Source organism: Aethalodelphis obliquidens, unplaced genomic scaffold (genome assembly GCF_003676395.1).
Source record: "Aethalodelphis obliquidens isolate GAN/ISIS:26980383/991018 unplaced genomic scaffold, ASM367639v1 scaffold8, whole genome shotgun sequence".
NCBI lineage: Eukaryota > Metazoa > Chordata > Mammalia > Artiodactyla > Delphinidae > Aethalodelphis > Aethalodelphis obliquidens.
This window is the reverse complement of record NW_020837952.1, coordinates 60,861,007-60,883,766: the sequence shown is the minus strand read 5'-3', so window position 1 is coordinate 60,883,766 and position 22,760 is coordinate 60,861,007. Positions and strand designations below refer to the sequence as shown.

Here is a 22,760-nt window from a genome sequence, read left to right as displayed (position 1 = left end):
ACTTCAAGCATTTCACTTTTTCTGTAATTGTCATGAGTATAATATTATCTTTTATGATTAATTTTTGTTGTTCAGCTCACTTAAACCATAAAGTGAAGTGATAGGAAATTTTTTAAAAATCAGAAAAAACTGGGAGTCAGAAGACTCTTAAAGGCTTATATGGTCCATTCACCTGCTTAAAATTAGGACCACACCTACCCACATCCCAGACAGATGTGGTTTTTTAAAAAGCCAGATTATACTTTAATCCATTTAAGTACCAACCGTTTACAGCTGATTGCACTTAAATCAGCCTCTTCTGTTTTAGGCAGCATTTTAAAAATATCTGCATCACAACGGCCTAATTTTTTTCAACTTTAATTAAAGACCATGTAGACAAGCAGCCAGCTTTTGTTATTCCCTGGGGTGCAGCTTAAAACAGATTTTTACGTAATTACAAATAATGCCTAGGCAAAAGCAGGGAAGAGGAGTACGATAAAAAAGTAAAGAGCAAAGGATTGTGTAAAACGTTCTAGCCACTGGATTCAGAAGTTTCAAAAACAGGAAAATAGATACTTTCTAGCACAAACTGTATTGTGATTTGACATTACGTTTCACTTTCACCTCTCTAAAAAGAGTTTATGCCTGCTATGCTGTATTACAAATTTATCAATTACCATTTTCACACCTGATCTCCCTAGAAGGGTTAGAGGAAAAGGAAAAAGCAGCAAATGTAGCTCAAGTAAGAGCTTAAAGAAGTTTAAGTGTTAAAAAAAAAACCCACAACATATTTAAGAATATTCATTTGTTCATCCCTAAAAATTTACAGAGCACTTGCCCTGGGCAAGGTACGGCGCTAGGAGCTGAGGAACTGAGGGAAACAGCAGGGAGTTTACAGGCTCCTAGTATTTTAGATGGTATTTTAATCTCTGCTCAAAATCACCAACAGAAATACCAAAAACAGTCCTTGAACTGGCAGGGCAACAACAAACAGCTAACTTCTCTCCCAAAAGGACAGCAACAGTCAAGTACCATCATCTCACCAAAGGAAAAAACATCCTCTTGCATTCCTATCTTTCTCAGATTCTTTCCTCTCCAATCTGTCCTCCTATTTCCACCTTATCATCACGCCCCTGATCAGGCCTCCCTGTCCTCCCATTCCAGACACCCGGAGCCGGCTTCTCAGTGGTTCCCCACCCCCAGGAGTGGCTCTTGTCCAAGCCCTTCCAGGACGCTCTTATCAAGTTAGGATAGGCTAGTTTATGCTGCAGTAACAACCCGAAAAATCCAAGTGGTTAGAAATAACAAAGCTTATTTCTTGCTCGTGTCACTGAACAGCTGTGTGGTGGTGGGCACATTAGTTAACCTCTCTGGCCCTCAGCTTCCTCATCTGCAAAATGGGGACAATAACATCAAGAGGGTTAAATGAGTTAAGAGGTCAGCACTGAGAACCACGCCTAGTGCTGAGCAGGCACTCAGTAAGCGTAACTATCATCGTCACTGCCGCGGACACCCAAGCCTCGTGCTTTTACTCCCTCCCAAGCTCTGACCACGCCGTGTGCCGTAGCTCTGTCTATCGTCTGTGGCGCACACTAGGTCAGAAGCCACCTGAGAAGAAGGACTGCATCTGACTCGGTTTGCGAAACTGAGAGCTTAATAGAGACTCTTGGCACATGGCAGGCCCTCAGTAAACGCTTGCTCATAAGCTGAAGGGAGTAACGTGGAGCAATTACCCCTGTGCGTGAATAAAGCCCCACGGGCTGGGTACACACACAGAGGACCATGGTAACGAGGGCACGCTCACAGAGGCACCCGGTCTGCAAGACACCTGACTAAAAGCACAGGAAAAGGATCAGAAACGTCATCTAAAGATGGAAAGACTGACACATGAGCCAGGACCTCCAGGACACGGGCTGCTGCTCCCAGGAAGTTTAAGCCAAGGCACAGGTACTAGACGTTATCGGCACAGGTCCATCTCCAGCACGGGAAACGAGCAATGCAGGATCCCGCCCTGGGCCTTGGTTCTTACTCAGGGCCGTGACTCCTCCGCAGGAGGCTGTACCCACAGCCCCTAAAAGCCAGCCCTGACACGGTGGGGTGCTCTGAGGTGATGCAAATGTTCTATATACTCAGTTGGGGTGACGGTTACACAGATGTTTAGATGTGCCCAAACTCACCAAACCATTCATTTAAAATCTGCGCATTCTGTCTGTACATAAATGGGGGGGGGGGCGGGGAGGCGCAGGCAGGCTCTGGACCCGACCCGCTGGTGCTCTCCTCTCCTCAGCTCCCGACTTCCTCCCAAACTAGAGCCTGAGGAGGGGAGGGAAGGAGGGGGGCGGAATTCGCGAACACTTCGGAGAACATGGCCACTGCTGACGACATGGTTAACTACCCCTCATCCCGAAGGGCTGAAGCCCTTTCTCCTGCCCCAGAGCCCCGTGCACAGTGGGGGGCGCGCTGCCCTACCGTCCGTCCCGCCTTCCTCCTCTACCGCGGAGTCGGACTGCCCAGCCGGCAACCATCATCTTTCACCTCGTAGCACCTTCCTCTGGGCTCTGAGCTACTGCAGGGCTGGGGCCGTTTCTTTCACTTGCTTCTCTGCTGCACTTGGCAGAGTGCTTGGCACACAGGGTGCTCTTAATAAATATTTGTTTCTCTGGCAATACGTTTTTAGAGTTACCTTCAAAGATATGAAATATACTGCCTTTAGATAAGAATGTTACTTCTAAGTAAGAATAATGGCTAAACTACATTAAATCTTGGTAACTTGGTAAAGATTTAAATCTCTTCTTTTTTTGGATATGTATGAATCCTACTGTCATGATTTATAAGTCCATAAAAGCCATATATCTACCGGGCAGGATAGACAGTAAGCCTGGAATGCCGAACAGCATGAGAATTCTTGCTGTAAAGATCACAGACGCCTCAGGCGTTTAGAAAACGAGATGTCACGCGAAGCTGTACGTCAGGAGCTCGCCCTAAACATAAAACATTACCTCCTGCTCTATCATTCCACTTTAAATCACAGCTCCCGGCACTGCGCAGGGGTATGTAGGCATGCGTGCACGCGCAAGCACACAGGCTGGCGTGTGCTTAAATTAACACCTGGCAACCTAAAAACAACATCTTAAAGGTAACTGTCAGAGCATGAAACACCGCACTAACCAAGAATGTCCAAGGCTGTGAACGAGCAGTTAACACATCCAAAGCAACCCTGAAGTTTGGTGTGATATTCTGTAAGAAACTTCAGTTTTTCAAGATCAATACTTAGAATGTTTTGAACCAGACAACATGATTGTACAGCACTGGAGGGGGTATATCTCAAGCCATGAGCACGTAATACCATAAAACTAAAACTGGTTTTTCTGAGCTTGTATACAAATTTGAAACGGCTAGAAAGCCTGCGATACTACGTGTAGATACCGACGGTCCACATATGCCTGTGCTCCACACACCATGGTTCAGGTCAACTCTCCAACGACCCTACTAAGGAGACTGCAGACCTACTTTGCACATGAGGTAGGGGAGCAGGGCGCACAGCTCTGAGCCAAAGGTCAGGCAAGAGCACTGGAAGCTCAGGGTGATGGCGGCAGGGCAGGGGCGAAGGGCTGACTCTGGCTGGGGTCCCCTAACCCCTGCGTGGGGCCTTTCTGACAGCACTGCTCTGGTAACAAACAGCTAAGTCACTCTCTGCTGTACAAACTTTGAAGTATCAACTATAGTTCGAATTTTCTGCCTCTCATCACAAAGGCGGAACTTGTGTTTTCTTCCGTGTTTTACAAAGGTAAATAAAACTAATAGTGTACACAGAAGCCCAATAAATGCCAGTTTAATAAACGTAGCCTAAATGAGCACGACCGACCGGAGCAAGTGTATCAGCGCTTCATCTTCTAACAAGGCCAAGCTGAACTGTTCATAAAAACTATAAAAGCGAATAACACTTTTACTTTGCATGCGAATTCTAGTCACAATTCTGACATTAACTAAAATTTCAAAGCACTGTCACATACAGTATCCTAAAAACTCCTTGAAAAAGGTTTTATGCTATCTGTATTTACCGGTGCTATAAGAATATTCTTCTTCTAAAACTGCTAGAAGTGATTTTCCGAGATTAAAAACAAATCCATCTTAAAGATAATACAGAAAGGACTGACTTCTCTCTCTCTTTAAAATGCTCAATGAAACATCCCTCCCTCCCTTGGAACACATTCTCCAGGGGCCCTGGAGGGGAAACAGCAAAATTCTAAATCTGATTAAATCTGGCTCTGGCCAGGCTTCCCCACTAGCCTTTGCTGCTCTACTAGCCTTTGCTGCTGGGGCGGCTGGAAACAGGGCTCCTCAGCCCAGGGTGAGAGCACGGGGTACGACTGTCCACCTGCGTTATAAAAATCAGCTGGTACTGCCCCCTCTGCACAGAAGCTCTGGCATGGTTCTGTTTGGGTTGGGTTGGGTTGGGTTGGGTTGGGTTGGTGGAGAGGGAGAGGGAGAGGGAGAGGGAGAGGGAGAGAGGGAAAGAGGGGGGGAGAGAGAGAGAGAGAGAGAGAGAGAGAGAGAAATTCCAGCAGGCAAGCGACACGCCTTCCCCCTCCCCACTCCCAGGGGCCTGCCAGTCGGATTTTTCTGTCAACGACCGCCCCCCCCCCCCCCCGCCCCTCCCAGCTCAGACTTCCCCTGCCGGCCGGCCTCCTCCACACCCCCAGGCCCCAGGCTGTCAGTTCCAGGGCTGCAGGTGCGGACCAAAGTCACTCCTTGCCACCAAAAGGAGGAGGGTGTGATCTGTTTCAGAAAACATGTGAAACTGTTTCTCATCTCATCTATGATCCTCAAGTCTCCCCTTCCTCCCTCCTCCTGCACTGACTGTGCGGGCCTCAAAAGATGAAAACTCCAACCCCGCTCCTGTCTGAACTCTGCCATGGAAATTACTTATTTTTAAAGTTTCCTGTTGGAGTTTTCCAGTGCATAAATTCAACACTGTCACTAAATCATACCAAGTAAACAGCGATGAGTCATTCTCAGAAATCAGTCTCACGTTAAACCCATTATTCAAATGTCTGAGAGTAACATGAGCTAAGTGCAGCTTGGGGAAGGGTTTGTAACGTAAGATGTACAGTAATACAAACAGTCCACCCAGAAAAGGACAATCACACCCCACCCGCCCACCTAACAAGCAAGCTTCTGATCAGCTGTCCCAGCCCACAAGAGGGAACAAGGTTTCCTGCAGTTCTCAGCAGAGGGGGCTGAAATGATACCTACGGGCCTTCTCAGAAAATTTTAGTCAAACAAAAACTGGAAATATTCTTTAAGCTCATCATAGCTATTTAGCTATTTTCTTTTAATGCCAATAGTTTACTGTCTCTAAATGATTAAAGAACATATATTCTCTCTGCTTTTGTATGTATGTGTGTCTGTATATATAATAGTATATATTAGTAGACAGAATTTCGTTTAATATAGGTATCTTTTTTGGAAATGTCAGCCTTTCAAGACTGGACTCAGAAAATTAATTACTTAAAAGTTGTCTGGATAAGCAAAGAGAATCATTTTTAGTCCTGCACCTGAAAGGTTGATACTGGATATTCTGCATGCATTTATTTACAAACAGAACTAGAATCTGTGACCACAAGGAGAAAACTGGAAGCACTGTGTCTTTGGCTAATGATGTCCTCAGCAGACAACCACCACAGAGGTGTGGCCAACACTGAGTCTGCGCCGAACGCAGCAGGAGGAGCAGGCGGCTGGGGAACGCAGGGCCAGGCCGCCTGGGTTCTCATGTGGCTCCACCACTGACTGCCAAGTATTTTAACCCGGACAGGCCTCAGTTTACAAATCTGTAAGATGGGGATAATAACATGACCTACTCTAGGAAATACTTGAGGATAAATGCACTGGCTTACGTAAAGGGCTTGGCAGGTGTCTGTCACAGTCAGCAGTAGGCAATGCTCGCTTCTATTACTGTGACTGCTTTGTTACTATTCATTTTAGAAGCAACTTACTTTTCCATGGTCTCAAATAAGGTTTAAAGTTTTATTTTCCAATCTAAATAAGTGGCCAAGGTAACTAATGCCTTTTCTCCAAAAGAAAATGTAGGTACTTCCAAATGTGGACAAGTTATTACCACTAGTAGCATAAAGACTACAGGCAAGGAAGTGACTACAGTGACTGACCACAGGCTTTAGGCTTGGTTAGGAGGAGAGTCTTGGTCACTCCTGACCATATTATCGAGTTTGCTCTCAGGAAAGACAGAAATACATCACACAAATATGCAAAAGCCTGACGAGGGCTTAAAGTGTTTCCTCTCCAAGGTGTACGTGCACTGTTAACAGAGGTCTGAACTGAAGGAACCGCAAGGCTGATAATGGAATTGTCGGCGTGATGCTGATCACAGGGAGATGGAGGGTTGCGGAGAGTCGGGCCTCCCCTGCCCACCTCAAGGGCAGCACCACACAGACATCCTAAGCACTGCGCAGGCGTGCGCATCCCTGAGGCAGACTTGGGAGGCTATCTGCCTCAAGAGCGAACGTGGCCAGCAAGGGACCACGTGTGGTTTTCCCGTCCAGGGCCCAGCCTCCAGGAAGCTGCCCAGCGAGAGAAAGCAAGCCTGTCCTTATGCAGAGGGAGGGCAGCCCCCGGGCAGCAAAGCAACCGGCAGGGCCCCCATCCTTCCCCCCGCCCTGGCTGCTGCTCACGGCGCTGCCCCTCAGGGGCCCAACTCAGAGGGGCTGAGGCCCTGCTCCCAGAGGCGTCAGCAGAGGGGAGGATGGCTGTGCTGTGAGCCAGGGCCCGAGCCAGGACCTTCCTACAGGCCGTGCCCCGAGAGGCAGAGTGACCTGGTGGCACACGGGCTTTGGGACTGGATGGGATAAATGAAACCCTCTACAGAACACCCCACTCGGGAACACCTAGGAGGCACTCGTGAAGGGCAGTCACTCGCGTTATCATGAAAAATAATTTCATCCTCAGGACAAATGCATGAGGCCAGTAATGTTATCTCATTAGAGATGAAGGAGCTGAGACTCTGAGAAGTAAAGTGTACCAAGGCTGCCTTCTTAGCAAGTAAAAAAAAATGGAATTTAAACTTTCTTTTTTCCCCAAATCAAAATTTTCCTGTACACTGTGCTGAATGTAAGAGTGTGAGAATGCCAGAAGCAGGGAGTTGGGAGGAAGCTCACGCAGTAAACACCCGCCTAGGCTACACCCAGCTGCTCTGCTTGGCAGACAAGACTCACTTTCGTGACTAACCTCTGGAGGGCCCAGGGGACCTGGGTGACATCCTGCCACTGGGCAGCCTTTGCACCACCCGTGATGCCAAGAATGAAAAGCCAGAGCAGGAGACAAGAGTGGAGGATCCGGGACCCGACCAGGATGAAGTCCCTGGAGGCTGGGGTACACAAGGAGGGAATAAAAGGATCTGAAACAGAACAGATCATTTTCAGAAACGGAAGATATTTTAATGAATCTACCAAGACTGAAACTGTCCCAAGACTCACAACTCCTCCCGTGGAGTTCAGAGCCCGTCAGTACGGCAAACAAAGGCCCACACGGCCTAGCTGGCCAGCCCTCCACTCCGGCCCCACCCCAGGTCCCCCGTCACCCTGCCACCCAACCTCCCACCCCGTGGGTCCTGGTTAAGTCCGGCACGCAGCACGTGGTCCCACACACCTGCTCACAGGTGCTAATCTGCCTGCAAGGCCAACCCTCTTCGCTGCCTGCCTCTTTCTCAGTCACCCCTGAAGGCCTAGATCCCAGGGCTCTTCCTGAAGCTCAGAGGTGAGCCACTTACATCGACCATTTAGAATGTTTCTACTACTCATTCTGAATACTTTTCGTACACCACTTATTCGACTCTATTTTCACACCTGTCTCCCCCTTTACAGTGTGAATTCCTTGAGAGTAAGCACGAGGCCAAATCCATTTCTTCATTCCCAGCGCCTGGAGTACTGGCTGGTACACAGCATACGGCAGATACAGATTTGTTGAACTGAACTAAAAGCCTACACCACGCCGCCAAATAGCACATTCGTTCATATTTGGAGTCAAAGTTATTCCTGCTTTTACTCTTAACTGCAGCACAGCAGTAGATATGAATTTGAATTAAAACTAAATTCCACAGATTGAGACTAAATATTACTCTTGGTCCATTAGAATGTGATGGGTCTGAAATTAAATTCTATCAGAATGAGATAAGCAATAGGCTTTTAAGGGGGGCGGAGGGAGCAACCTCACAGTGACTTCAAGTGTCGATGAAAAAAAGGCTTTTTATAGCAACGCGACTTTGATCCTCTTAATTTTCAGTCGCTGCCAGGAAAAAAAACAAAAAACAAAAAACACGAAATATGCTAAAGATCAAAACTGTTTTAGATGTGTGACAGACAGTTCGACTATATTTTTTTAGAAAAGGAGAATACTCTCTAACATTTGAAATAAGAGCACGTTTCTCATTTAACCAGAGAAATGAAGCCTGGGGAGATATAAAGAAATTTCACAATGTCAAAAGCACTCAGATCTTATTAAGTTGAGATCTGTAACAGAAATCCTGGACACTCATGCACTCGGCAAAAGCTAATATACCCAAATCAGAACACCCGAAAATAAAGGGTGAATCAGAATTCCTATTCCCCTCAATGTTCCGCACACTGGAAAAATAACCTTTATAGTTTCTCCCCTCTCTCTCTGTCTCTTACACACACACACCACCTACCCCCTCCACCCCAGATATTACTTGTTGGCAAAATCATCCAGGTCCTATGCTCACGTTTTACTTTTTCAAATCCTTCCACTAAAAATATGATTGAAACTGTAATTGTTAAAGCCCCCAGACCTTGTCCGGGAAGGGTCAGGATGGTGTCCTACTCTGAAAGCAGAACAAGGAAAGAATTACCTTGGTCACTAATGAACTTGGCATATGCTCTTCTGATCACAGAGGAAAATCAGAATTCGGCATTCATGCCCCTTTCCGTTCTTAATAGTATTTTCTTATTATTAAAGTGATTCACATTAACTGTAAATACTACAAAAAAATACTTGGGAAAAAGAAACCAATCCTTAATTTCACCAGCCAGAGATAACTGCTATTAATGTTGTAGCGTTATTTCTTTGGGGTCATTTTGTCATGCACGTCTGTACCTGTGTAAATATACATACAAGATAGATACAAAAATATAAAAGTAGGGGTCTACGAGATACAATGCTGTGTCCTGCTTCGAATTCCCACTGACCATAATGTCATGAGCACTGGGCCAATATGGTGCATGCTCTTTGAAAACATGGTTTTATTGGTTACATATCGTACCACCATAATTTACTGAAACATTCCCAACGGATGGAAAAGTAGATTGTTTCTAATATTATCAACAATGCTGATGTCGGCATAAGTATAAATGCAGCTGACCATGACGGAGTGCTTATCTGACATCATACAGGGACGATCTCATCTACTCCTCACAGCCGCTCTTTGCCATAAGAGCTAATATGACCCTCTTTCTGGCTGAGTAAACTGAGTTGCAAAGAGGTTAAACACTTTGCTCAGGGTCACCCAACAATTATTTAGCAGAACCCCAGGTGTAAACCTATTTAGGGTGGTTTGAGCCTGAGTTTCTCATTTATTTATAGCTACGTCTATGACAATCATCACTATTTCTAATCCATAAAATATCCTTGGTTATTCTGAAAAATCAACTAAATACTGGCTAGACTTCTATGGTTCCATCTTTAACCCTTTACTCCCCTTTTTCTTTTAATTTTTTATTTACTTATTTATTTGGTTGGTTCGTTGCACAAGGTCCTAAGGGCGGTAGGCTGGCAGGCTCCTCAGTGGCGGCACGCATGTGGGATCTAGTTCCCTGACCAGGGATCGAACCCGGGCCCCTGCATTGCGAGTGTAGAGTCTTAACCACTGTGCCAAGATTTATTGTGGTGTTCGTTACGGGTGAGGTTAGATTTTTTTCCAACTAGTTAACCAATTATCCCTGGTTCACTTCTATAACAAACTTTCCTTTTCTCTCTGGGTTTCTGGGCTTTCCTTCTCACATGTTAACTTTTTATAACTTCTCAGGTGTCTGCTTCTGAAGGATGCTCTCTTCCACTAACCTATGGATTTCTGTACGTTGTTGATTATTTTCACTTTAGGGTATATTTTAATACTGTTGAGATAATTCCTCAGTTATTTTCATTTTTTGTCAAAATTCTGGGTTCCCCCCTCAGGGGACTGTAATTGGCCTAGCAATTAACAATGAGTCTAAAACCAACGCATATCTTTAAATATTCCATATTTCCATCCAGGAACAAGGTACATCTCTCAGTTTATGTGGCTGGTTTTCCCCTCACCTGAGTCTCTCAGATACCTCTTGTTATGGATACTGCGAAATAATGGTTTTTACTATTAAACACAAATCCGTTTAAAACCCCTATAGTCTAGAAACTGACCACATGGCCTAGCAAAGGAAACCGGATTCCAGGCTTTTTCAAACTGCTGAGTCGCCCCGGGTAGATGACTTCCCCACTGTCTTCCTTTCGGTATCTAGGACGTGTGTAAATGATGCTTCTGAGAAATATGCAGTTTTCTACACTCATCTCCAGGAAGTCGCAGACTACTGAAAACAGCTGAACAGGAACTAAGGAGCGCGATCACTGCCGAGAACAGAGTCAGTCCCACGTGCGCTGTTTTACAAAAGGTGCCCCCTCTTCAGGACTCACACACGTGGGTCCAAGATTTCAAATGTCTCCTTCTCCAGCGAATGTGGATGCACTGGAGCACAGCAGAGAATCTGGGTCTGGAGGTCAGACGTCAGCCTGCTACTGCTCCAAGCAAGTGACTCAACTACCCAAGCTCTGACTAACGAGTGAATCTGGATACTCATCCACCGCCCATTAATTCCTCATACTGCACATTAGGTATAGTGGCAGGTGTTAAACCAGACATGTGTGTCCCGCCTGCAAGGAGCTTACAGTCTTCTGGGGAAGAGAGCAGTGGGAACCACGGAAGAGCCTGGCACAGGCAGGAGCCTAGTTAGTATGCAATAGTAACAGACTACAATAAATTGTTGTATTTGATTTATATATTTAGCATGATTCTTCCTTTTAAACAACATGAAGCCTTTTCTGCAAAAGAACAAGCTGATCACTCTACAAGATACAGAAAGGGGCTTGTGGGTATTTCAAAAGAAAAAATTTACAATACACTCAACCATGACATGTGTCCTCAAGATAGGAATTTTAATTTCATTTACTGTAACAGGAACTATAAGTTCAGGAAACTAATGGTGACGGTTTGATTTATGAATTTTGACATATTTCTTGAACTGGGATTACATTACAAAGAAGTGGAATTCTAAGCAAGCCAGCTCTTGCCTATACATTCAATCTTCAAATCAATAAGCTGGGATCCTGTGCAACGTGCTTCTGACAGACGGAAAACACAGAGTCTAACTGAGATGGGCCATACACCTGTAATTTAAAAGTTCCTTAACACACTCTCGGGATTGAGCTAGAACAGATTTTGGTATCCACACAGAAAACACTTCAGCTCTCTACTCAGTAGTAACGAAAGAGAAATTCAACTCAGAAAGCATTTGTGGTCAAACTGAAGAGAAAAAAAAACATTCTCACCCTAAAGAAAGTTCTCATATTTGCTTTCACTCTGCTTCCTCCCAAAAGTCCCATCTATTAGAAAAGTAATAAACAGAGAATACGGAATATCAGGGTTTCTGTAAACACCTGTGAGATGTGTACACATTTCCATTTAAATACGTACAATGGGGAGACACTGAAATGAACTAGATCTACTCCTCTACAGTGAGGCTGGTGCGGGAGGGGAGAGCAGGAGGTGGTAAGCAACACCAGACACCAAGACACGCTATTAGACGCTTTATGTAAGTGATCACATTTAATCCTTCCAACCCGGTGAGGTAGGTGTAACAGTTTCCACTTTACACGTGAAGAAGCTGAGATTCAGAGGTTAAGTCACATGTCCCAATTTATACTTTATACAGCTAAAAAGTGGTGAAATTAAGAGGCAAATGTGGGCCTCTCTAAGTCTTGTCTGGAGTCTCTGCACTATCCCAAGCTGTCTGTTGTAAGGTTCCCCCAGAAGCATCACTCATATTTATGGATCCAAATGTTACAAGCCAAGGGAAGACAGAGGAGCCAGTGCCAGGAGAGCCCAATGTCAGGACATTTTCAGTAGCCTATCTGGAATTCCCCAGTTAGTCAGGCACAGAGTTACGGTATTGAAGCTTCCTGTAAAAATGGAAAAATACGTGTCTGGGAAAGAGGGCAGATTAGCCATATCACCATGGAGATCTAGGGAAAGGGGTTTCACAGAAGACTAATCCTCAAGGGAGAAGCAAGGAAAAGTGGTGGTGGTGGAAGACGATTAGGAAGGTACCGCTTTTACTCACTAAAGTAAAACTGAGTGACACTGAAGTCAAATTTTGTGTATGTCACGGTTTCGCCAGGGGTCAGTTTATGGATGCGTATCACACTAAAGTCTTAAGTAAAAACAACAGCATACATATGCTGCAATATGCATCAGAATTAACAACTGATAACGTATTTATATACAGAAACTGAGGGTGGGGGGAGTATAAAGCAGGGGAGTAAGGAGTAGATTGACAGGGTAGAAAGGGGAGCAGGGGCGAGAAAGCTTCCCTGCACTGACCTCAGAAGGTTTTGAGGAGGATGCACCTTATGACCTTGAGTTCTAAAGGCCAAGTTAAGATCCCTGGGGTAAAGAATGCAGGCTGGGAAGCCCACACAGGGCAGGCACAGGCCAAGAAGGCAGGTGCTGGCTTTGTGGGAGGACAGAGCGCCAAGGGCCCCACCACCTCAACCCACTCTACAGCAGCACAAAGGAAACACCAGCACACACTTGTCAAGCGCTCATTTCTCTGCATAACATGCTCTCAGTCAATTCTCTGGGTAACTGCTGAGTCAGCCAGCACTGACGCAGAAGACAAGGACTGACCCCTGCTAAGAGCAATAATCTTAAGAAAATAGGAAATAGCAAGAGATTTTTTTAAGTTTCATGATTTAATAGGTGAATATGCTGCTTAAGAACATTTCAAATAGGAAGAAATCATTTTTAAAAAGGATTTAATAGTTTGCCTGCTCAAGGCTTCTCCCATCTGGATGTGAAAGGTACCCCTCCCCTCAAAAAAAACCGTGTTACGAATGCTTAACAATCATAAATTTAGTCTAAAACTTTAAGATTAATGAAAAAAGTGCAATCAGATCTACAAAGCCTAAACTTCAGATTAAAATTTTTTTATTTGCAAATATTATGCTATATAGATATCCTAACAGCCTAAAATATAGATATGGATAAATCAAATAAGAATAAGGTAAATTACAATAAGTTAGAATATATTCAAATATATCCTAAACATAAAAGACTTCCAAAAATAATTACAGAACCCAGAATTTAGAAGAATATTAATTTTTATTTAAAAAAGTTATTTTATTTTTACTACATGTCTTTGTTTACAAGTATAGTCAGGAAATTTTATAGCAAAATTGAGACTCCTTGAAGAGGAGGGCTGTGTCTTATCTGCTTTATATTTTCAGCATCTAAAACTGTGCTCAGTATGTAGTGGACAGTTGACAAATATTTTAAATTCTCATTCAAGAAAAATTTACTGAATGCTTACTATATAGCAGGTACAGTTTAGATGTTGGGAATCACACAATGGGTAAAACATTTTAATGAAAAATGTATCACAAAGATTTTATATAATGTATATATAAAAATGAAACCTACCTTCAAAATAGATTATTCCAAATTGGGGTGGTCAAAGAGTTTATTGTCTTCACACTTTGAACTTTTCCATATAGGACAGGCTTATTTTTAAAATGAAGTTATGCCTTTAATGAAAGCCTTATGCGTGCATATGTTTGAACACATGGGATCAAACGTGTGTGAATGCTAGCAATCTTTTCTATCAGGAGAAGGAGGAGGAAGAGAAGAAACTGAACAGCATTTCCACAAAACCTTTGGCAGAATGGATTCAGCAGCCAACACAGTGGACGGCCCACCTTAGTCAGTATGATTTCTTTGGGGGAAAAAGAAGGTAGAGAAACTAGATCACCTGCTCATCCATTTTTGAAAATGCATTTAGCTTTATGGAAAAACAAAAACCATGTTTGGTTTTTCTTCTAATAAAGCATTCAGTTAAAGAATTCATGACAACAGCAAAGAAAAGAAGAATGGGGAAGAAAAAAAGTAAACTATACACTCCTTTTTCTAACAAAGAAGAAGCTGGAGAATGCTTTCTTCATGTTTACAGCATGAATACCCATGTGCTTCTCACAATAGAAACCAAAATAAAATCTCCTTTTCAGGTCCACAAAGGTTTTAAAAGTAAACTAACCACTACAGATGCAGCAAGAAAATACCACGTAAGTCGAGCACAAAACACAAGTTAAGAAGTCGCTAAGTAGTTAAGCACATCTCCCTACCATGACTTGGTAAAGGGAAGTCTAGAAATTCCTTTACAATTCAGGAAATACTACAATCCATCATGTGTACAGACCTAAGAGTTCAAGATTCATGGAAGACTGGATAAGACAAATTTCTGAGCAGATTTTCAGTCTGAAACCAGGCAACTTGATCCTCTTAAACACTGCCCAAAGACACAAATGGAAAGGAAGATTACTGCCCTTCCTGCTACTGTGGTGCAGGCCAGCTCCCGTCCTGGCTGAGAGAGGGCTACTCCAGGCACTGGCACAGCCAGACTGGAGGACCACGTCAGTCATCTGCTCCTCTCCAACAGCCCTCCCCACAGGGACTCTGTTTAGAGTTGCTAGTGCCCGTGCAGATCTCCCTACTAAGGTGACTCTGTCTTCCCCAGAGCATGCGGCACATAGCAGTTTCCAGTCAATGAATGCTAGGTGAATTAAATCACACTTAGTCTCTCTGAGCCTTGGTTTCTTCATTTAGAAAATGATCATAATATCTTTTCAGCCTTTTCCACAGAGGTGTCAAAAGGCTCCAAAGAACTAATGCAGATGAAAAGAACTTTGTAACAGGGAAAGGGCCACATAACTAACTATAGGGGGAGCCATCCAGCAGGCGGGCACGCACTCAATCCAATGAACAAAGTCACACAGACAAGCACAGAGACCAGGCTGGGCTTCAATGGCTTTTGATCAAACCTCAGAGCAGTCAGGTAGTACACAAAGATTCCAGGAAGTGTGTGTCAGTAACTCTGGGATTCCAGTTCAACGAGGCAAGGATGGCCCTTCGGTGCTCCTAGAGGGGAAGATGCACAGGAGGACACACCTGTCTGTCTTATCCATCTAAGGGTCCAAGGCTGGGACCATTTGATGCATGGATGAACCAGAGGCAGGGATGTGAGCAGCAAACGGGTGGCAGACCTGAACCAAGAGCAGGCCCGAGGGGGCTGCTTAGCCTGGGAGAGCAGGGTTCACCAGCCTCCAGCATTTTCCGTCTCAAGTCATTCAGGAAGTCTATTTTAAACCCCTTCTCCAAACCCTTGGAGAGCTCCCAAATGAGAAGCTCCACGGTACAGGGGAGACAGCAAAGGCCCAGGAGCTCACAGACAAATCTAAATTCTACTCTGGACTCTGCAAATCACTAACTGATGGCCTCTCCCTACAGTGTGGTTGGCAGAACCGGATTTGCAGGGCTGATGCAAAGATGAAAGTGGATAATACACGTAGTTCACTAAGCACAACACGGGACATAGTAGACACTAAACAAATCATGAGTCCCTTTTTCCCTCTGGGTGACGGATGAACTAAACTAAGCTCAATGATACAAAATCCCCCTAACTCATACTTTTAGTAGAGAAAGAGCCAAACATCCCTTTGGGCCCCAATTTGCAGAGAAGTGGGACAATCCATCCAGACAATACAATGAAAATTAATGGCGTGGTGATAAAGACCTGCTACATAACCACCCATTTCTCCCAAATTATAACTAAAGTTGTCAAGCGCTAGTGAACTCCATCCTTTGAGGCATCAGTGAGCAAAGGCTCATGTCTCTGATGCTCAGACTGAATCAGGATTTGGCTGCAAGACTGTTATGCTGTGGTAGATTCTTTGGAAAGAGAAAAAAAAATCCCACAAGTAATGCTTTCAGGTTAAGCTTTTTGTTGGCATAGGTAAAAAAAAAGTAGGAGAAACAGAGGCATTCTTACACTCAAAGAATGAACTCCTTCATACCTTCAAGAGTGTTTGCTCAGAAGTCAGCAGTGCTATTAGCGACTGCACACGTGAAGGACACACTATAGACTTCCTGTGAGCCCCGCGACCTCTCCAGGGCAGCACTCGGGCACACTCCGTATTTACTTACGGTGCAATCTGATCCTGACTTCAGTGAGCTATTTCATAAGCCTTTTAAGGGTTACTACGTTTTGTTCCTTTAAGAAGCCAATCCAAATTAGCAGCAAAAGTATAGGTAAACACACAAGAAAACCGCTTCTTCTGTGCTCCTGAAAAAAGGCGGTCTTGGTCATTAAAAAAGGTGAAGTGTTTTATCCTCTATCAACTTTCTCTTACAAAAAATCAGTCCAGTAATTTTCCAAGGGTGGGTCAGTAGTCTCCCACTCACACCTGCTTGAAGATGGGGAGCCGTCAAAACGGTACACACATGGAATGAGAGCGCAAATTATCCGGTGCTCAGTTCTGCGCCATGTCCTATAGAAATTATTCCAGTTATCAAATGCTGCAAAACATACTACCCCAAAACTTAGCATCTTAGGATGACCATTCCATTTTCAACCTTTTCTCTCCTCTGTTCTTTAGACTGGATGATTTCTATTGATCTATCTCCAAGTACACTGACTCTTTGTCATCTCAAGTTGTTAAGCTCATTCAGTAAAATTTTTATATTTTATTTGGATACTGCATTTTTCAGTTCTAGAACTTCCACTTGGTCCTTTTTTATAGTTTCCATTTCTCTGCTGAGATAAGCTATGTTTTCATTCATTCAAAGCATGTTTTTTTTTACATCCTTGAGCATAGTTACAACTGCTTTAAAATCCTTGTCTGATAAACCCAACGTGTGTGTCACCACACAGTCTATCTCCGTTATTTTTTTGTCTGGATAACAGGTGATATTTTTCTGTGTTTCAAGTAAGTTTGGATTGTAAGTTATATTAGACACTGTGAATGTTATGCTGTGGAAAATTCTAGATTCTATTATATTCCTCTAAAGAATATTGATATTTTTGTTTTAGCAGGTAAATTACCTTGGTTGGAGTTAAACCGTAAACTCCAGGGTGGCAGCTCAAATCTCAGTATAATTATCTTATCCTTAGCTTAGCTGCTTGGAGCCTGCCCCATGCATCTCTGATTCAAGCATCAGCAGGGATTTAGGTGGCTGGTACACAGAATGTGGGGCTTAACTTTCTCCTTTCCGGGATTCCCCCTTTCACTTTCTAAAGTCTGTGACTGCTCCAAACTGTCCTTTGATTCTTTAAGCTAGAAGTACTGTAGATTTTCTATCAGAGTTTTAACTGCCCTGCATGGCACACTCTCTGCTGTGCCGTTCTTCCAACTGTCATTTCGATTCCAAACTCTATCTGTTTGTGTCAAATCTGAGTGTCTTCACATAGCTGTCTTTTGTCCAGAGTTTATAATTATTATTTGCAAGAGGATCAGTCCAACGTTAGCTTACAGGGGCATTAACAGAAGCAGAACCTATAAAAAAATTTTTTCCCCCAATTTTTTACTTTTTCTCACAGTATTGTGGGTCATGAATTCAGAAAGGGCTTTGCCAGGCAGGCTGTCCCTGATTCATGTGGCATCAACTGGGCAACTGAGGAACTGGCTTGGAACAAGGGAACTGAGCAGCTACCTAAAAAGTTCCAAGATGGTTTCTCACTTACATGCCTGGTTCCTTGGTGTTCCTTGACTAGTCCCTTTCTCTCTCCTCACCGCATCTCATCCTCCAGGACTTCTCCATGTGGACTTGGTAATCTCAGGGAATTGCATGATGATCTCAGGGAATGTGCACTTCTCACATGGTGACTGGCTTCTACGAAGCCAGATACAGAATCTGCCAGACCAGTCAAAGGCTACACCAGAAGTGGCACAGGATCACTCCCACCATATTTTATTATTCAAAGCAGTCAGGGGGCCTTAGTCATCTAGATTCAAGAGGACAGAGAAATAAATCTAACCCCTGATGGGGGAGTGGCAAAGTCACATCGCAGGAATACATGAGGCACAGAATGATGAGGTACTTCTGCAGCCATCTTGGAAAAAATATAACCTGCCACACATATGTTCAATATCTGTAAAACTCTGGAAAAATACAGGCAGACTTGTTCAATATGAAGCATATGGTCCAATTCTCCTGTCATCTCTTTTTAATCACATTATCAATACAATTACCCCTAAGCTATTCAGCACAAAAGAGGTTTCTAATGGCAGTCTATTGAGTTTTCAGAGATTTAATACTTAAACATCATGTCCATTTCAAGATATCGGGAAGAAATGCTTATGATGCTATCATCCATAAATGCAGGGCACAGATGTTAAGGTCCGTTTGTCTGTTTGTTTGTTTATACATCTTTATTGGAGTATAATTGCTTTACAATGTTCTGTTAGTTTCTGCTGTACAACAAAGTGAATCAGCCGTATGCATACACATATCCCCATATCCCCTCCCTCTTGAGCCTCCCTCCCACCCTCCCTATCCCACCCCTCTAGGTGGTCACAAAGCACCGAGCTGATCTCCCTGTGCTATGCAGCAGCTTCCCACTAGCTAGCTATTTTACGTTTGGTAGTGTACATATGTCAATGCTACTCTCACTACGTCCCAGCCTCCCCTTCCCCGTCCCCGTGTCCTCAAGTCCGTTCTCAACATCTGCATCTTTATTCCTGCCCTACCACTAGGTTCATCAGTACCATTTTTCTAGATTCCATATATATGTGTTAGCATACAGTATTTGTTTTTCTCTTTCTGACTTACTTCACTCCGTATGACAGACTCTAGGTCCATCGGTTTGTTTGTTTTTTTAAGATAACAGTCAATAAAAACTACTATTTATTAAACATCTACTATGTGTTTGAAAATTTCTAGGTTCGATTTTTCATTCACTGTTCTCTGTATAAACAAATAGTGTGCTTAAATGCACAGACTTAGGACAGCGTTGACTATTTAAAAGAAAGGAGACTGGCTCAAACACACTATGGACAAACACAACACAAAATTACAAAAATACAAACCCTAATACAAACAAATACGACACATTATGTTTACTGTGGTAATATATGCATATAGATATACCTCAGGCTACTTTCTAAGCACCTCAAGCTTCATTCCCCAAAAGTGAACGGATTCTAAATCCTAAATATTATATTCTAAATAAAGCCATATATGTATGAAATACACTAAGAAAGAACCGTACCTTGTCTTGGTTATCTTTATTCTTGTAACACAGATTTCCAATCAGACGAATGAGATGAGACTTGAAGCCCTCAGCCATATTTGAGATGTCACCTTCTGCTTTCATGCAAGCACAGGTGCTGAAGATGTTTATGGTGTCACTGCCAGCTACATGAATCACTCGTAAAAGTTCTATGACAAAAACAATAAACTTCATTTTCCATAGAAAAATTTTTATTTTTACGTTTTATACTAGATTCCCATAAATAAATCTAATTTATTTTAATGGATTAAAATAAAATACAGGTAGAGTACTGAAAGCTTTCTTTAAAATAACAATTAGAAGGCTCTTCTGCTTTTGCTTTAGAATTTTTCATGACTCTAGTTTTGCAGATAAGCCAAAATGATTAACCCCACCTGGACTTTCTATTTATCCACAAAGAAAAGTTAGCTAAAAATTTCCTACCATCTTTCCTAGTAAAAGGTTTCCAATTCCAACTTCTTTATGAAGGAACTCAGGCGACAACTACAGTCAGCTAAGTCTAACCTGCAACACCTATCTGTAATGAGCCATATGACAAAAACCAAGAAGCACGTTGATTTTCTTCTCATTGTCCAGATAATCAGAAGGCAGCATGTGTTCCCCATTAATCTACTTTGGCTGCCCTCCGAAGAAATAACTTCACATTGTTATACTCTATGAAATGCTTGTAGGCAGCCTATGAAAGTAGACAATCTTCCAGAAGCTTTATTAAATGTTTTCACATTATCTCATTTAACACTCTCAATAAAGTTACTAAAGGCAGGTCACTTTCCCAATTTTATAATGAAGAAATCAGGCTCAGAGAAGTTAGTAATTGGGCAGAGTTGGGCTGACAACCCATGTTTGCCCTAGCTCCAAACACATGCTTTTCCCACAATGATTCAGTTTCTCAGGTTTGTGATGTCTCATTTTCATTATCACTGGAAGCACCGCATTCAAAATAAAACACTGATATGCGATTCTAAATATCTCCTAAAGCTCACTGCTAACTCATCCACCCATCTAGACACCAATTCATCTTTCTTAGCATATGGGTCTCCAGAATAAGTATAATATTTTTTTTTTAAAGAAAAATATAGCAAACACTGAAGAGCAACCATAAGCATGGCTAAGCACAAGGAACAGGTTGTAGATGAATTATTTTGCAAACAGCTTTTTAGCAAAGATGGGAATATTTCAAGCAATGGCTTCTTGTTTAAAACAGTTTTCTTATAAGAACAGAATACATAATTATCAGTACTACGGGTAAAGCAATATTCTTCATGTTCCATAAGTGTAACTGGAAAAATTTACTAACAAATCTGGTAAAACTATAGGAGCATGAAAATCGCCAACATTGTCAAAAACCCCATCACTGTCATAACCCCCCCATCACTGTCATAACTGCCCCCTCCATCATCACCATCACAACCACTACTGATGGAATACCCACTATGGGCACCCTGTGTAACAGGATTAATATCCTCATCAACTGATTAGGCATCACAAACAGCAGGATAAGTGGCAAGGGCCTGAGCTGTTACCAAAACACTGTGATTCCTTTCAAGAAAAAATATTCCAAAAAAATCTCAAAAATATACTAATACACTGAAAATTAAGGATCTGTGTTTGAACTTATACTACAGTACGACAAGTCAAAGATTTTTTAGTTAAAAATAATATGGAGACTTCCATGGTGGTCCAGCGGTTAAGACTCCACGCTCCCAATGCAGGGGGCCCAGGTTCAATCCCTGGTCAAGGAACTATATACCGCATGCATGCCACAATTAAAGATCCCTCATGCTGCAACCAAAGATCCCACACGCTGCAACCAAAGATCCCGCATGCCACAACTAAAGACCCGGTGCAGTCAAATAAATAAATAATACATATATAAATACATACATAAATAAATAAATTAAATAATATGTGCGATATTTCACTCACCAATCACTCTTTCCAGCAAGCCAGGAAAAACCTGTAGATAGCCGAGCAGGTCAGTATTAGCAGTCATTTCACAAAGGACATCAAGAAGCCTAATTGTAGTCAGCGCCTCCTAAAAGGAAAAGAAAATATGACTTTTAAGGCAAGCTAAATGATTTGACTATTATTAACTGTAGGAGAATAAATATTACAAAAAATATTCAAGAGACAGTGCTTGTAACATCTAAACAGAGAACCAGAACTATCAAGAACAAAACAGAAGTATTAAACATGTACAGGAATAATCATTTTCACCAACAGCAGACATCTGCTATCAAGAACACAAGATTATGTGTCATTATGTGTCTTCTTGGAGCAAAGAGTAAGAAAAGTTCTTATTCAAGCAAAAATACCTTCCAACAGTGGAATAAATGTTCAAAATTACTAGCTATGTACATAACATTTATGCAAATACTTTCTTTTTAGAGCGTTCCCAGCAAGCAAGTTCTACTTTAAAGATACAAATATCCCATGAAATACATTAATTTCTTGTCCACAGGAATCCTGTAAAATGCTGTGGTTGAAAGAACTTCAGCTGCAATAACTTGGATTATTTCTGGGTGAATATAAACCTATATGCAATATCTTGGTAGCTTAGAAAAGATACTTGAAAATGTTAGTTCACATAACTACTAAATAACTTATTATCAAATAGAGTACATGATCAAGAAACTACCAGCTACCAACTGCATGGCATAGGTAGTCTAAATATAATTTTAAAATGTAATTTTTGCACAGATTTTTTTACTTCATTTTTACAGTGCACATTATTTGACAAAATGTGGTAATACAAATTTAACCGTTTATTATCTCACATGATGTTCTTCAAAAGAAAAACAAGTTATTTCCTTTTTAAAATTCTAAATGTGTATTTATTATTCTCCAATTAGGAGACAGTATTTTTTTTAAAGATTTCTTTGATGTGGACCACTTTTAAAGTCTTTACTGAATTTGTTACAACATGCTCTGTGTTTTGGTTTTTTGGCCATGACGCATGTGGGATCTTAGCTCCCCAACCAGGGATCGAACCCACGCCTCCTGCACTGGAATGCAAAGTCTTAACCACTGGACCGCCAGGTTAAGTCCCCAGGAGATAATATTTTAATATAGTATTCTGAAATCTCAAATAGCAAGAAACACACATTTTTTTGTGTGTTTAATTTTAATAGCTTTCGCTTGCTAGTTTAAAAGTTAGGAGATGGGCTTCCCTGGTGGCGCAGCGGTTGAGAGTCCGCCTGCCGATGCAGGGGACGCGGGTTCGTGCCCCGGTCCGGGAAGATCCCACATGCCGCGGAGCGGCTGGGCCGGTGAGCCATGGCTGCTGGGCCTGCGCATCCAGAGCCTGTGCTCCGCCACGGGAGAGGCCACAGCAGTGAGAGGCCCACGTAACGCAAAAAAAAAAAAAAAAAAAAAAAAAAAAAT

General features: G+C 42.7%; 1 protein-coding gene across 2 annotated transcripts in view; it reads right to left on the bottom strand.

Moving 5' to 3' along the window:
* ATXN10 (ataxin 10) overlaps window positions 1-22,760 on the bottom strand; it is a 154,543-nt gene that overhangs the window by 69,068 nt on the left and 62,715 nt on the right. For both annotated transcript variants that reach the window (XM_027107964.1, XM_027107963.1), the window contains exons 8-9: window positions 21,303-21,411; window positions 19,356-19,525 (exon numbers count right to left, since the gene is read on the bottom strand). In XM_027107964.1, coding sequence (XP_026963765.1) covers window positions 19,356-19,525; window positions 21,303-21,411 — 279 coding nt within the window. The remainder of the gene's footprint in view (window positions 1-19,355; window positions 19,526-21,302; window positions 21,412-22,760) is intronic.